The sequence below is a fragment of the Lycorma delicatula genome, chromosome 10, assembly GCF_047948215.1.
Source record: "Lycorma delicatula isolate Av1 chromosome 10, ASM4794821v1, whole genome shotgun sequence".
In the NCBI taxonomy this organism is placed as follows: Eukaryota; Metazoa; Arthropoda; class Insecta; order Hemiptera; family Fulgoridae; genus Lycorma; species Lycorma delicatula.
This window is the reverse complement of record NC_134464.1, coordinates 7,063,623-7,079,704: the sequence shown is the minus strand read 5'-3', so window position 1 is coordinate 7,079,704 and position 16,082 is coordinate 7,063,623. Positions and strand designations below refer to the sequence as shown.

The 16,082-nt window shown below is 31.2% G+C and overlaps 2 protein-coding genes across 3 annotated transcripts in view; one reads left to right on the top strand and one right to left on the bottom strand.

Moving 5' to 3' along the window:
* The window catches only part of LOC142331231 (uncharacterized), a 447,558-nt gene that overhangs the window by 190,669 nt on the left and 240,807 nt on the right, over positions 1-16,082 (top strand). The gene's annotated exons all lie outside the window — the stretch shown is intronic.
* Positions 1-16,082, bottom strand: part of LOC142331605 (lutropin-choriogonadotropic hormone receptor-like) — a 92,135-nt gene that overhangs the window by 32,254 nt on the left and 43,799 nt on the right. Inside the window, exon 2 of the mRNA XM_075377621.1 lies at positions 7,454-7,620. Within this exon, the coding sequence (XP_075233736.1) occupies positions 7,454-7,620 (167 nt within the window). The remainder of the gene's footprint in view (positions 1-7,453; positions 7,621-16,082) is intronic.

The following is a 16,082-nucleotide window of genomic DNA, read 5'->3' as shown; positions in this document are numbered from 1 at the left end:
TAATTAATCCAGTGGTTATGCATAATTACCGGCGAATTTGGTTAATTGCGTCCAATGTTAGAGAATAACATAAAAAAAATTTGTATATTTAATGTTAATCAGACGAGTTTAGTGAGCGTACGTTATATTTAGTTTCGTTACGATAATATTCTTTCTTTTTCTGTTTAGCCTCCACCGCAAGGTATTATTTCAGTGGATGAATGAGGATGATATGTATGAATGTAAATGAAGTGTAGTCTTTTACAGTCTCAGGTCGATTATTCCTGAGGTGTGTGGTTAATTGAAACCCAACCACCAAAGAACACCGGTATCCACGATCTATTATTCAAATCCGTGTAAAAACAACTGACTTTACTAGGATTTGAGCCTTAGAACTCTCGACTTTGAAACGAGGTGATTTGCGATGATAATGTGATTTATTATGGTAATCTAACCATCATAACCTAACATCGCTTTGCTCGCTAACCTCAGCTTATTAAATGTTTTGATTATTGAAATAATAACTTTCTGATTGATTAGTTAGATAATAACTTGTGTGGACGAAGAAGAGCTGCAGACCCCTTCTGCTCTTACTGTTGGGAATTAGACACGCCGCAACACGTGATATTCCAGTGCCCGCGGTGGGACGAGAAACGCCGCGACTGTACTGCCGTAACTGGGTATTTAAAGATGGGTTCATCGTTGCGCTGTTCGGGAATACTGCAAATGAAATATCGGAAAGCTCTCCTATCCGGGTCATCTTACAAAAGATTATGAACCAGGTGGCTTTTACAACATTTTAATTTGTTATTTTTTTCTATTCTTTAGGCTGTCGATTTTGGTGCACTAGTATCTAAAGAAACTTTTCTCATTGAATCGGGTTTACCTGGTAATCGCAGTAATGAAGCACACACTATTTATTATTTTCCTTCATCAATACATGGGATATATATTTAATTGCCATTTTCCAACAACACTCACTTCCACATAGAAATTGACATTTTGGTTGGTGGATCAACATCTGGAAATTCAGCTATAAAATATCGTACGGATTGTCAAATTCAATGGCCCATGACAACATTTAACTTTTTGTTCAGTTGTAAATCCCATGTTTATCAATTAAATGTTTACACAGGAAAAAGAAGCAAGATTATGATTTATTAACTTATTTTATTAAATTTTATCGGCTGTTTAACAATACATCCTCTTGTTTTAATGACCTTTACTAGCTATTTTGAAATGAATAAAAAATTTGATTTATCTGTAATTGATTTGAAAGCCTTCATTTTGTTTCTATAAATCCTAAAAAGTCGAAATTTTCACAGAACGTTTTTAGAACGTGAAAAGGTTTGTGAAGTTTCAATAGAATCGTTGGGGGAAGGGCGAGTCATACTAAATGAAAAGCGTTCACCTATTCGTGGAACACACACACACACGTGTATATATATATATATATATATATATATATATATATAAAAATTTACTTATTTTACTTATTTTTAAGGAATGAAAGACTTTGAAAAGCTATAAATAATTGGAAAACTAATCAATTAGAAAATCTCTTCAATCAAAGAGGAAAATTTTTAAGTTTCTATTATCCTGGAGGAGGAAGTGTGGTAAAAGATAAAACGTATTTGATGACATTGAATTTTTTAAAAGTATATAAATCTAAAATAAACTAAATTTTAAATAAATAAATACTTTTTGTTATGATGTAAGTTTTATTTGTTTAGATCTTCCAGTTTGTTAAATGTCTTAAAAGGGTGGAGAAAGTCAAATTAACTTCTAATGTGTAATGAAATAACCATCCTGTTGTGAATTAAAACTATTGTAGCATATTAGTATTTATTAGATTAATAACATTTATTTTAGAAATGAATAATAAAATAAAATTTAAATTAATTTACTAAGAATTCAGTTAAATTTAATAAAAATTTAAAACATCCCATTTCAGTAGCTTTAGGGTTTTATAAGAGTAGATTTAAATTACCGAGAGGTTGGGGAGTAAAGCGCAGAATTATTCATTATAATTCAAAGCCAACAGATATTTTGTTTTTACCTGTTTAGATAAGATTTTAATATTTTACATTCTGGCTGTATTTTGTATAAATGGTTTTTATTCATTTGTTTATAAAAAATTAATACACACGAGGGTTTATTTACTATAGAAAAATCCATTAAATTAATAAAAATTTGGTATATAATATTGAGTTTTCAACTGTTTTAATTTTATAATAGGTAAAACGTTTTATTTCCTCCAAATAATATTTGATTTCTTTAATTTGTGACCAATTTTCTGAGTTTTCGGTTCGATTACTAGCTTGGATTGAAATATATGAAAATAATCAATAGTAATTCCATCCGTTATAAAAACTCTACGCATTAATAACCGTAAAAAAAAAAAAGATTTTTAGATGTCGCATACAAATTGTCAATTAGTTGAACGGGTTGATCAAATTAACAAATCTGCTTAAAATTAAGGTCATTACAATCTTGAATAAATAACTTTGTTTCACTTTACATACGTTGAAATTGGAATTTTTCAGGCCAAAAGTACTTTAAGATTATTCATCAAGTTGTCTGCTATTAAATAGTTCAAAGTTGAATTACATGTTACTGAATAATCTTGGATACCTAATGAAGTAATGGATTAGAATTAAACAGAAGCATTTATAACAGTCATCAATTAAACGAATTTAATTCATTCTTTTGTTGAGTTTAATGAAAACGCTTAGTTATTTGGTTACCAGCTGTACAAAAAAGAATATCGGAGTTTTAAAGTCGAGTAATATTTCTTAACATTGACTTACAGTATATATTACAATATACGAGGTGTGTGAAAAAAGTAATGAGACTGCTTTTTAGTTACCAAAGTTTTTATGTTATTCAAACAACAATATTTTCCCTCCAAAGTTCCTTTGGGAAGCTATACACCGGCGGAGTCGTTCGCACTCCTGGTAGCAGCGCTGGAAGGCTTCAACTGCTAGGGCTTTTAACCGGTTGGTCACAGTCTTTTGAATGTTCTTCAGAGTTCTAAAATGACGTCCCTTTAAGAGATGTTTCAATTTCGGGAAAAGGAAAAGTCACAAGGACTCAAATCAGGTGAATAGGGGGGTTGAGGAACCGTAGGAATGCGTTTTGAGGTCAAAAATTCCCTGATGGAAATGGCCGTGTGACACGGGGCATTGTCATGGTGAAGCATCCACTTGTCTACAATGTCTGGTCTCACGCGAATCACTCTTTTCCTGAGCCTTTCAAGGACACCTTTGTAAAACGTTTGATTTCACGATTACAACCGTGAAATATTGTAACAAATTAAGACCCCAAGATCCTTATTTTGTACACCCTGTATGCACAAAGAGACGTTTGATTGATTTGATCGATTTTTACATTTCTTGATCTGAATATTAGGTATTTAATTCCAAATTATTACCATCTTCTTTTATATATGCTTTATACATTGTTACCTTTGCATTTGTAACAGCTTTTATCATCCTACCTTACTAAAAGGCATTTGGATGTATGGGTGTGTGTGTGTGTGTGTGTGTGTGTGTGTGTGTGCGCGCGCGCCTTAGCTTAGCACCGGAATTTACCGATCATTAGCGGAAAATCCCTATTCGTTAGTACATCTCGTTGTAGTCAGGTGTATACATGTTATATTATTATATATCGATATATATGCAAAATATATTTAACAATATATTATTTTTATTTATGTGTTCATTTTTCTTCATAAAATAATGAAGTAAAACCGAAAAATATGCACCGGTATGTACCGATCACTAGCGGAAAATCCCGATTCGTTAGTTAAATTTCTTATTTAAGTTTCATTATATCGATTTTCATCATTCAAGAAAAAGTATTTTTACACAAGAGCTAATTGATTTTGGATACCTAATAATCCCATCTCGAGACGCCGCCCACCAGGACAACCCGGCTGGAGGATCTAGGCGTGTTGTCGCCTCTAGGATGCAGAGGCTTGCCGTAGACATGCCCTCAGCAGCTAATCTACATAATAATATTTTAAAAGTGTTTGACTACACAAATCTTATCTCATATTTTACGCTTCCTTGGTTACTTCTACTTACCTAGAATTACGGTTAAAATTTATTTTATAATTTTTTTCCTCTTTTAGTTTGTTATTCCTAAAGGAACTTTTAATCAATCTTCTGCAACACCAAATCTGAAAAGAAACTAACGTTTTCTTTTTGGCTTTTCCGGTGTCCATATTTGTTGCTGTAGAATAATATTATTCTTCACCAAAAATATTTTTAAAAATCTGACTAAGATAATTTTCCTTACTAAAAATTCAAAGCATTTTTGGCATAAATTATTTATTACCTTTGATTTTTAAATTAATATTATTCCTCTTTCAATTACTTCATTTTATTATTTTTATTCTACTTTAAAATTCTGGTATATCTATAAGTTTTGCAAATTGTTTGATATTTCATACTATTATTTACTTATTTTTTTGTTGTTTTAATGAATAAAAAAAGTTTAATGAAATTAATTTTTAACTGATATTTTGCTTCATCGTATGGATGGTTGCATATAGACGATACGTTTCATTCTTTTATAGAGAATTATTTATTCTATCGTCCCATTCTCGAAAAAGTATTCAATCGCATTTTGTACAGTTTTATGTTATAAGTGAGACCTATCTACATGGTTTTTGTGAAATAACTCGGCAGTCCTGCTGTAATTTTCTTCGTTGTAAAACCACAATGCAACAATTTTCACATACTCTTGCCTAGAATAAATGTGGGATTGTTTTCTTTTTTTTTAACATAAAGAATTATAAAAAAAATTTAATTAAAAAGGAAATATTTTCAGTACTTATCTTTTTTTTATTTTTGTTTCAACTTCAGTTATAAAGAAGGAGTCGTCTACAAGATTTTTAATTCGCTAGATGAAAACACAAATTCATTAATCATCGCTTATTTAATTTTTAACTCTTACTTACTGAAGAAAAAAAAACCACAGTTCAGAATTTTTTCTTATAAATAAAACAAATTAATTAATTACATTTACTGCCAGTATAAAAAAGACAAAATCACTCTCAGATTTTTCACATAAGGTTATGAAACTGAATGCAACGAAACTATTACATAATATTAAATCGACTGGAAAACAATTTAAAATAATATAATAAAAAGAATTAATGCCAGTCAATTTGTCAATTTGTATTTTAATATATTTGTCATTAATGTATAAGTAGCCATCTTTTTAATGATTTTTTTTACAATTTAAACAATGTAATGTAAGGCTACTGTTTAAGAGGGTAATTCAATTTTGTTGATTTTTTTACATCAATTTTTTGTTTTATTATCAAAACAATTAATTAAAATTCTCAGATATAGTTCGTATTTATAATGCGTATATTGCACTCGTAAGAAGAGCGTGAGGCTGAATGTTACACACATACACACACCCAGGTGATTCAAAAAGGACTTGACAAATTTAAAAGCACATAAAAATTTATTGAGAAAACTTACAGATTTAATTAAGATCTTAAAATTAAGATCTTAATTTTGTATAAATATACAAAATCACATCAAGTTTGTCACCCGACATTCACTTTGGTTCTATATAGCATATCTGTAACGCGACATACATCCTGAAGTCGGACGTTACCTCTGCAGCTGCGGTGTTAATTTGAATTTCTTAGCACAACAAGACCAGCAGGAAAAGATAGTATATAAACCCGATATTTAATGAAATTCCATAAGAAAAAATCTAGCGGAGTCAAATCTGGTGAGCGAGGTGGCCATGAAATCGGACCCTCACGACCGATCCACCGACCTGGGAATCGAGTATCAAGAAAATCTGGGACTTCTAAGTGGTAGTGAGGTGGTGCCCCGTTTAGCTGATAGTAATTGCTTCCGACTTGGTCATCATTGTCTAACGAATTAGAACATTTTGAAGCAGGTTCAGATAAACGATATCGTTTACGGTTGCCTCCTGGAAGAAGAATGGGCCGTACAGTCTACTTTTGTTTACTTAGAACTCAAAAAAATATTCAGCTTAGGACTATTAAGAATACGCTGCAAAGTTTCATCAGGGTTTTCGCTACTATTCGGCAGTTGTGGCAGTTCACCTCGCCGCTGATATAAAACTTTTGACTTATCATCAAAAATTTCATTTTTCTAAAAATGTACCGTCGTCTGCAATTCTATCGCATTATTTCTACAGAAAACTGCAGCCGAGCAACTTTGTCGTCATCTGTAATGTGTTAAACCACGGTTAGTTTGTACGGCTTCAAGTGCAATCGTTTATAATACGCGCCAAACAGTAGTTTGTGGAATTCCAATGTTACAAGACGTAAGTCTAGTCGATTTCTTCGGACTACGTGCAAAACTTCTCCGAGTTGTTCCACAGCAGTTTCAGGGACGCTTAGGGGTCCTTGTGATTTTGTATGTGTAACAGAACAATAGTCTCAACAAAGATTTGGTGCCAAGAGTGCTAGTAACTGCTTACTAGGAGGCTTCCTACCGTACTCTACTAAAATTACGTTGAATTGCAGTTTCTAACTGCAAATCGTTAAACTTGTCACAACACATCAGTAAATGTATTCATTTTTAAAAACACCGGTGAGAGCGCTGGTAGTCGAATTCGGTACTAATGGACTACGTGAGACAAAACGTGAGGTGTTTTGGTATGAAATGAGACCTCAACCAAATCTTATTTCAACATCCCTGATGATGGCGTAGGGGACCCTCGAGGTATGCATGGAGGGGACACGTAACTGTGAAGGGCAAGCGAAATGCGTGTCTGCATCAGGGTATAATAGTGACGGAAAGGGTAGCTCTCCTGCGGAGAAACATTCTGATCACCGGAAGAGGAGATTATTAGTATGTTTTCGAGGAAGCACGGGAGATCCCAATGGTATGTTCGTGTTCGGACGAGCTAGGGAGGGCAGACTGCGCTGCCATGACACTCTGAGGCGAGTGTGTTAAGCTTTTTAGCGTGGGCTAGTCATCTTGGGGGAGTTTTTTTTTTAAAAAAAAGAAAAGTTATTTCAATAAATTTTTATGTGCATTTAAAGTTGTGAAGTCTTAATTACTTATATATATACCACTTATATATATATATATATATATTTATATATATATATATATATATATATATATATATATATATATGCCATAAGTAATAATTTATTGAGCTTCTTGTCCTTGAAAGTTATTTAGTTTTTCTTCAATTAAATGTATTAAAAGATTATTATCGATTGTAAATCGAAATACTTGTCTAAATTTATAAACTATAGTAATAATATATTAAAGCATTTTGAAAAGTTTGAAGGTAAAACGTTTATTATCATTAAGTTAAAAGTAGCGTTAAATGTAAATTTTAAGGTATATTTTCAGAGTAAATATTTGAAGTCTTTGTGAAGTGTACTTAAGCTCATTCAAAGTAGAAAGGAAACCCTGATGGATAAAGTAATATTAGTTTGACAGTAAGAGAAGTTTACCATCTGCATGGAAATTTTCGTCCGCACTGTGTGTTTCCTTTTCTTTTTGAAAGGTTGCATTGCCTGGCACGATATCACCCCAACCGAAATCACTACTACGGCGTAAGCGAATCTCTGAGCTCAGTGTTATCTGATTCACAACGTGGATCCATCTTTTGAAGTGATTCCTGAATATAATAAACAATTTAAAATTAATTTTTGGTAATAGAAACATACACACACACACACACACATATATATATATATATACATATACATAATAGAAATTTAAATTATATTCTTTTTCATCAAATTATAAAATTTGATTGCTTGTTGTTTCCGTTAAAGATGGAGTAAAATATTTAAATATAAATTTTGTTGTAATTTAATACAGGTAAGCCTGTAATTCAAAAACCAAAATCACAAATTTTTTTTGACATAAAGCGAAATTTTTCTGAAAATTTATTAAAAATAAATGATGTGAAATTGTGCATATATTGTTATTTTTCAAAATCTGTTTTCTTTTTATTAGGCTACATTCATAATCAGGAAAAATATTTCCCGTTAGAAAAAGTAATCTGATTACAACTGAAACAATAACCAACATAAATATAACCTATAATAGAAAAATAAGCATGAAATTGCTTATTTTAAAAAATAAATAATTTTACAACTAATAATGGTTCATCTATTGCAAATTGTCTTCAGAACGCTAAATACGTTTATTTTTCTTTTAATATACAGTCTTAGGAAATACTCATTTTGCTGTATTTCCTTACTTGCTGATACATCCTCAAGTTATCTAAAAATGGCTGTATAGAACAGGAAAAATTATGTCATACTTCTAATGAAGAAGGTGGGGTCATGAGATGAATAGATATTTAATATAAATTGTTGGGGATCTTCAGAACAATCGATTTTTGTTTTAATACATCCGGGCGCTATTCGTTATTTCTCCTCCATTCTGCCAATCAAATCATTAAAAATCAATGCCTTGATTTTACACGATTATTAGATAAAATTTATTAATTGTTTTAAATAGCTGTTAATATCGATAAAATAGTCGAAACTTTTCTTCTCGTCGGGAAAAATCTTTGGATCAGAGGTTAAATTTTACGTAAATTTTTCATTTACAGTTACCGTTTTTTTGTTTTAATTCCAACGAGAAATTTTTTAAAGCTTTTTCACGAACGGAAAGGCATTAATAAATTTAAAAAGCTTCGAAAACCTTAACGGTCAATTTTTTTATTACAAAGTTTTTGTAAAAATGCACGTTGAGTGAGAAAATTAAAAAAATACAAACATGTTTAAGTAGCCACTGCATACAGAGAGAGAGTGTGATGGAGGGGATGAGTAAGAGAGTGACTTAGAGAGAGAGGGGAGAGTGAGAGACACAGCTGGTAGAGTGAGAGAGAAATGGTGGGTGAGAGAGCGAGGGTGATTGTGAGAGGGCTGCTAGGGGGATCAACGATGGAGAGGAAGTGAGAGAGAGCATCTCTCTCTCTCTTCCTTCTCTCTTCTCTTCTAATACTATTACAAAGAATTTAACATGATTTAATTTTTTTTTTTTAATATATAAATATAAATAATAAAATAATAATATGATTCATTATTAAATTAAAAAAAAAATAATAATAATAAAAATTTTATTAAAAATGATTTTTTTTGAATTCATCTTGCTTGCCGTGTTAAATTCTTTGTGTTTGACAATAAGGTAAATGAACTTATTTGATATTTATTGTTAATGCATTAGTGTTAAAAACTTAAAAATCGTACTTTATAACTTTTTTGTTTATTTTAATGTTGTTAGTAAAATTATTATTATTATTAATTATTATTATTTTAGTTAGTAAAATAATCACTGATCTTATACATCCGACCTCTCAGTTAACCGGGCTTATATATTTTATTTATCCGTAAAATTTACATAAATTATTGCTTGTTTTAAGTACTCGAATCGGTGATACATAACGGTTGGCGCTGTGGAAATGAAAAAAATTGTAGATACTTAGTATGTTGTCAATACGAGTAAAATAAATTAATAAAAAAAAGAACTTGTTATAAATATTAGTTTAATTTCGTTGCTATGAGAGGTACCCCCACCCATCATAACAGCTGTGTTGAAGGTTAAACTGCTAATGCCGACACGCATTTACGTAACGCAATTTTAACAGTATAATAATTAACTAATTTATAATACCGACTAAAATAGAGCCTTTCGGTTCATTTTTTTCTCACACCACCCGGCTTTTTTATTTTTATTTTTTTTTTATCATTTTTATTTATTTATTTTGTATTTTAAATACACGTATAAGCAGCACGGATGTAAGTCAATAATATCGAACCTTAGCTCTCAATATCCTTTGTTTTTTTTTTTTTTTTAATTAGCTCTAAATAAATAAATTTAACTGTATGGAGACTAAATTAATTCTAGGCGAATTATTTTATAAATATTACAATTGCGATTATGTTGTGAGAGTCGAACCCAGGATCTTGAACTTAAGCTTTTTTTTAATATTGATACTCGGATATACATTACGAATTGAAGCCTGACAGGGATATGAACCCGGGATCTTTTGGATAAGAGGGAAGACATTACTACTCCACTTCGGCGACTGGCAGGTGATAAGTTGATAGGTGCTGAAGTATTAATTAATCGTTTGACTTTCAGTACGGTCAGTTTCTCTATTGCGTTACCGAGGTGACAAATCGATTACAAAAATGCAGTGAGACGCGAAAAATTATCTAACGATAATTTTTGAGATAAATCTATACTAAATGTGTGTCTGCGCGTTTGCGTTCGCGCGCTTTTTTGTATTATAGACGGGCTGGGCTCTACTGTGAAATACGGTAGTCGGCTTGCTGAGATAAATTTAGAAATAATCCTTTTATATCATAACCCCCTTATGTACTCATTAATATTTCTTATCTATATTAAAACAAATTGTAAATTCGATGCGACGATCAACTTGAACGTTAAAAAAATTTAGACGGGATTACTCTCCATTTACAGTGAGAAGTATAATTTTTGTACTTATGAAATAATTTCATAGAATCGATACACGTACATAAAAAAATATGTCAGAGATTCGAATTAAATTTGATTTGACTATATTTATTCCTTATAATATTTAACATAACTAATAAATAAAATAAATATCGTGGAGGTTGGAAATTGAAAGCGCCCTTGAGAAGTTAGATCCGATAACGAAATTATTATCCACTATAATGCATCTTCGGTAAGAAATTAAATGATCTTTATATCCCTCAAAATTTACGCGCGCACACGCTCCCACAGAGAGAACGAGAGAGAGAGAGAGTGTGAGTGTTAGAGAATTTTCGCGCTGTCTGAGACAGAGTGAGGTTTAAGAGACGGGGTGATGATAGTGATTGTGATGTTTTATTACTTTCCAAGAGCGACTCTTATTTTGATAATCGTATTCTCTAAATAAGTATATAATTTCGTACCAAATTCTTACGGTATTTTGTATTTCACTTTTATTCGTTTCTGAAATATTAAATTTCGTATTTTAAAATGCTTGAAATTTATCGGTGATAAATTATAATTTTAAACTTGTATTTACGAGAATAAAGAGTAAAAATTGTATGTAAAACATTGGCAAAAGACACCAGAATTGTAGGTAGTACAGGTAGACAGAAAGTTCTATGTTCAAATTTCGGTCAGAATTGGCTTTTTTAATACGCTTTATTAAAATTTGAAATAAAAGTAAGTGACGAACTGAATGTGGGTCTATTGCCCATACAAATAAATAAATAAATATAAAAATGTATTAGGTATTAATACGTGTTAGGATTAATCTTTATTAATGCTATTGCATTAATAAAGATTACGAGGTCGAATTGTAAATAAAACTGGAAAAATTTTATCTGTTATTATGTAATATTTTTTTTTGTAAATTACTTTACAAAACTGATAAATTTAATCGTAATATTTAAAAAAAAATATTAAAATTAAGGGAGATTAATTATTATTTTAAATAAAATGTAATAATAGAGATATAAAATGATCGACAAATCTTGATTTAATTTAATTATATCGAACGTCTATATAAGAAATATATTAGGGATATTAACTTTGTTATTCGACCGCAATACACACACACGTACGCACATTTACGGTTGTATTTGAATTGTTGTACCATCGCGTGACCAGTACTGTCCGAGGGTAGCCAATCAGAGTGAAGTTAGCCACCTGCTGCATTTGTTTCATCTCCCCCCTCTCACCACACCGTCGTCGCAGTAGTCAGACTGACAAGTTGGCTTTACTCGATGCGTCATCCCAATAAAATTAAACAAAAAAATAATTACCTCTGACAGCGTATGAACGATACAGTTTTATAAATTATTGTTTTATTTTTTATCATTGACTATCGAAGTATTGTTTTTCTATTAAATCATTTATTATTATAAAAAATTTACTTATTACATTTATTTTATTTATATTTAATTTTTTCTATATTAATTTCTTCTTGAAATAAGAAGAGAATGCTAAGAAGTGGCGTGAGGAAAACTGTACAGCGATAGAAAATTTTAAAAAAGAAAGGAGATATAAACTAATGTATAAAGAAGCTTCAGCAATAGTTTTTAAAGAGAAACCAGGGCAAAAATGTATCAGATAGGGGAAACACTTAATGAGAAGGCGGAAATAAAAAGGAGATGGGAAGAATAAATTGCGGATTTATATGAGTTAGGAGAAAAGCCAAGAGATATAGATGTGGAAGTCGAAGAGATTACAAAGTTCATGAAGATCGGAAAGGGTACAGTATATTAAAAAGTGAAATAAATGAGGCGATTTAAACGATGAGAAAAGTAAAAGCCAAGGAATATGATGAAATACCGATTGAACTGTTCAAAGCATTTGGAGATACGGGATAATTTTTATTACTAAATCTAGATGTACAACGGAATACTTGAAGATGGAAAGTCGGCTGGAGAACTTCCAGGATACAATAGTGGTATCAATAGAAAAGAAATACATAAAGCAATTAGCTTAATATGACGTGCAACTAAGGTACTATTAAAGGTTTTAAATAAGAGGATGTGTAATAAATTTGACGGTAGTATTGAGGAAGATCAATATGGTTTTAGAAGAGATGTTGTAGGGCTGCTAAGAATAATATGTGACAGATACATGGAAAGGAGGCGAAGAGTGTATTTGTCGTTCTAGAAAAGGCGTGCGACAGAGTTAGATGGGATAAATTACTATTTACCCCTGTATAAGTATTTTTTTGGGTCACCTTGCTCTACTACTATGCCTAGGAAGAAAAAAAAACGGTTAAAAGATATGCTACAAATAAAAAGATAGATTTTTTAGATTTGTAGAGAAGGGGAAACTTTGGACAAATTTTTTTAAAAGTGGTAAGACAAGCGCTTGTATTGAGCTAGAATATATTTGCAAAATTTTGAGAAAATTGACCCCAAACAACTACCTACCTCCTGGAGATATTGATACCAAAATTTTATCAACTAATTGCCTCATATACACGTATCTCTGTGCAAAATTTCATCAAAATCGATTTATTCAGTCAAAAGTTATTAAGCTTCAAACACGTACATACGTACGAACATTATCCAATACTTTTTTTTTTGGACCCCCTGGGTCATGAAATGGTAAAATAAATAAACCCATATACTCATTTTTTGGCAGGTTATCATATTTTTCTTCTTGCCGTATAGCTTTAGTTCCAGGAAAGTACAATTTTTAAGTCTTTTGACGTAAAAAAATGTATATGTAAAATTAACCTACTGTTAAAGCCGGTCATAGATAATGTCATTTAAGTTTAAATGATATTATTTTGGTTTGTTTGAATAAACCTTTATAACATCTAATGATTATTTAATTCTGCAACCGTTTAATTTGAAAAATAAAAAACGAAAAAATTGCAAATTAATAACTTTAAAGTTAAAATTTCTATTATTAGGGTAGTATTACTTCTAATTCTTGATAAAAGATAAACTATTCCTTTCCTAAAGGTGATTTAAGTAACCGAGAATTTGATACGTTTGGACTCAGAAAAACTTTGATAAAAATACCAAAAACATTGAGGTTAAAAAAAATTTTCCTACCGCGTAAAGTGTGTTTATACAGAGTGATTTTTTAGTCCTGTTACCCAATTTTAAATGTAATTTTAGAGAGGGAAATTTAGGTGGAATAAAAAAATGTATTTGTCACTTACAAAAAAGATTTAATAAAAAGCTATTACTTACATAATCGTTAAAGAATATGCTCAAAATGCCTACCCCTTGCGGTTACACACGCACGGACCCTTTTCAGCATATTAGCAGAAACCTTTTTAAGAGTTACATTGGAAATATTCGTGATTAAGTCTGTAACATTGACTTAAGTTCATCGATAGTGTGAGGATTGTTTTTGAAGGCCTCGGACTTAATATAGCCCCACAAAAAATAGTCAGGAGATGTGAGGTCTGGGGACCTTGGAGGCCATAAACCCTTGCTTATTATTCGATCATCAAAGAACTCTTGCAGAAAATCCACGGTTTTTCGAGACGTGTGGCACGTAGCGCCGTCTTGCTGAACCTCAAGAACGGTATTGCAGCAATACCGTTCTTGCTGCAAGAGCAATACCGTTCTTGAGGTTCCCGGAGGGACACAAATAGGCGCACAATATTCCTGTATACTTCACCGTTTACTGTCTGTTCATAGAATACGGGTCCGACTATACGATGACGAGATATCGCACACCACACGTAAATTTTTTCAGGATGCAAAGATTTGTCTTGTAAAGCGTTAGGATTTTCAACCGCCCAGATTCGACAGTTTTGACTGTTCGCATAACCGTCGAGATGGATCCAAGCTTCATCGCTAAAGAACACTGCGTTTAGAAATTCGATTCCGTTATCGTTTACGAGAGACCTAAACCGACGGCAATATTATAATCGTTTGTTTAAATCTGGAGACTGAAGCTCTTGGACTAATCGTACGCGATACGGATACAATTTAAATTTTTCTGCGGCTTTCTGAACACTCGAATATGACAAACCGACTTGCGTGGAAAGTTTTCGTAAACTTTTTCGTGGAGAATTGAGCGATCTTGTTTCACATTCTCTAAAACTTCATCTGTCAAGCGAGTCGGTCGACCGCTATGTTTTCTGTCGCAAACACTACCTGTCTTTCGAAATCGGTTTGCTAGCCTGGCGGAGGAACACTAACAAATTTAATTTGAAATGATTCTTTTACATTTGCGTACGATTTCGTAGCAAAATATTTTTCAAGAATGAAAAATCGTTGTTCTACGGTAAAAGACCGGTCGTGTTCGTAACACGACCGGAAACGGCACAAAAGTTTACACAGCTCAAAGAGAATCAACTCACACTGCCTTATCTATACCGGTTGAATAGCGCTACCGACTTCGTGTCGCAAAACAAAATTTCGGTTTCTTAGAAAAAATTTACCAGACATTAACAATCGAGTAACAGGACTAAAAAATCACTCTGTATTTAGTACTACCTCATATAAGAAGAAAAACGTTCTTGGTTGACGTAAAAAAATGTATTATGGCTATTAAACTCCCAGACGTTGTGGCTATAAAACGTGAAGAATTTGTGGTACAAGGACACAGTCATTTTTTCTCTAAGCTTAATGCTGATCATAATTAAGTCACACCTCAAATAAAACTTAATTAAGCGCTGTTTACCGGTTTCAGTTTAGCGAGATTGATATGCTAATTTGAATACAACTAATCCATTGAAGAAGGCGATGAAAAATTACATAACTTCACAATTTTCGTAGTACGCCTGGCTTAAAATGTTTATTATTCTTGAGAATGGCTATCCCATTTTTGGTATCATCTAAGGATTACATACAACGGTTTATTTATGTAACTTATTAAAAACAAATAAATCGATTTTAATTGGAAAAATTTGGTGAATGAAGAGTAGTAAATTGTGGGTTATACAAACAAATAATGTAAACTTAGAAACCGTTTAACAAATCGCTATTAATCTTGTTCATTACAACACAATAATTCAATAAAAACCTTTATATTCAATTACTTAAAATAAATCAGTAAATAATATTACTGTTCGCGTAATAAAATCCTATTATTGTTACTTTATTTATTTTTTACTTATAATTCGATGTTATATAGTTTTATAGGTTATATAGTACTGTTTGTCACAACTCAAGAGACTTTCATTAACCTGAAAGCTATGTTAGTTCAAATATCGTTATAAAAGTATAACAAACATAGAAAGACAGTCGGCAGTAATTTAGATTTTCTAACGTTATTAGAATTTATTGGATTTGTTTTTATGCAGTATTTTTTAGAGGAAAAATATATAAGAACTATTACTTTTGAAAAGAAATTTATTTTATTCTGTATTATAAACGAAAAATTATTTTAATGAATATATTTATAAAGAAGAAAGTCAAATAAATAAATAAATATTCGGTACCGTACAAAGTAACGTGCGTAAATAAATTTTTTTTTGAATGAATGAATGAAGATTAAAATGAATCGAATGAATGAATTAACATTTTTTCGAGTTTCAAAATAAATGATTTTATTAGTTTTTTTCTTAGATCGGTTCAGGAAGAAATATATACTGAGGGGTCACTACTGGGTGGATGGAATGTTAAATGTTAAAAAACTTAATAAAAAATGAAAATA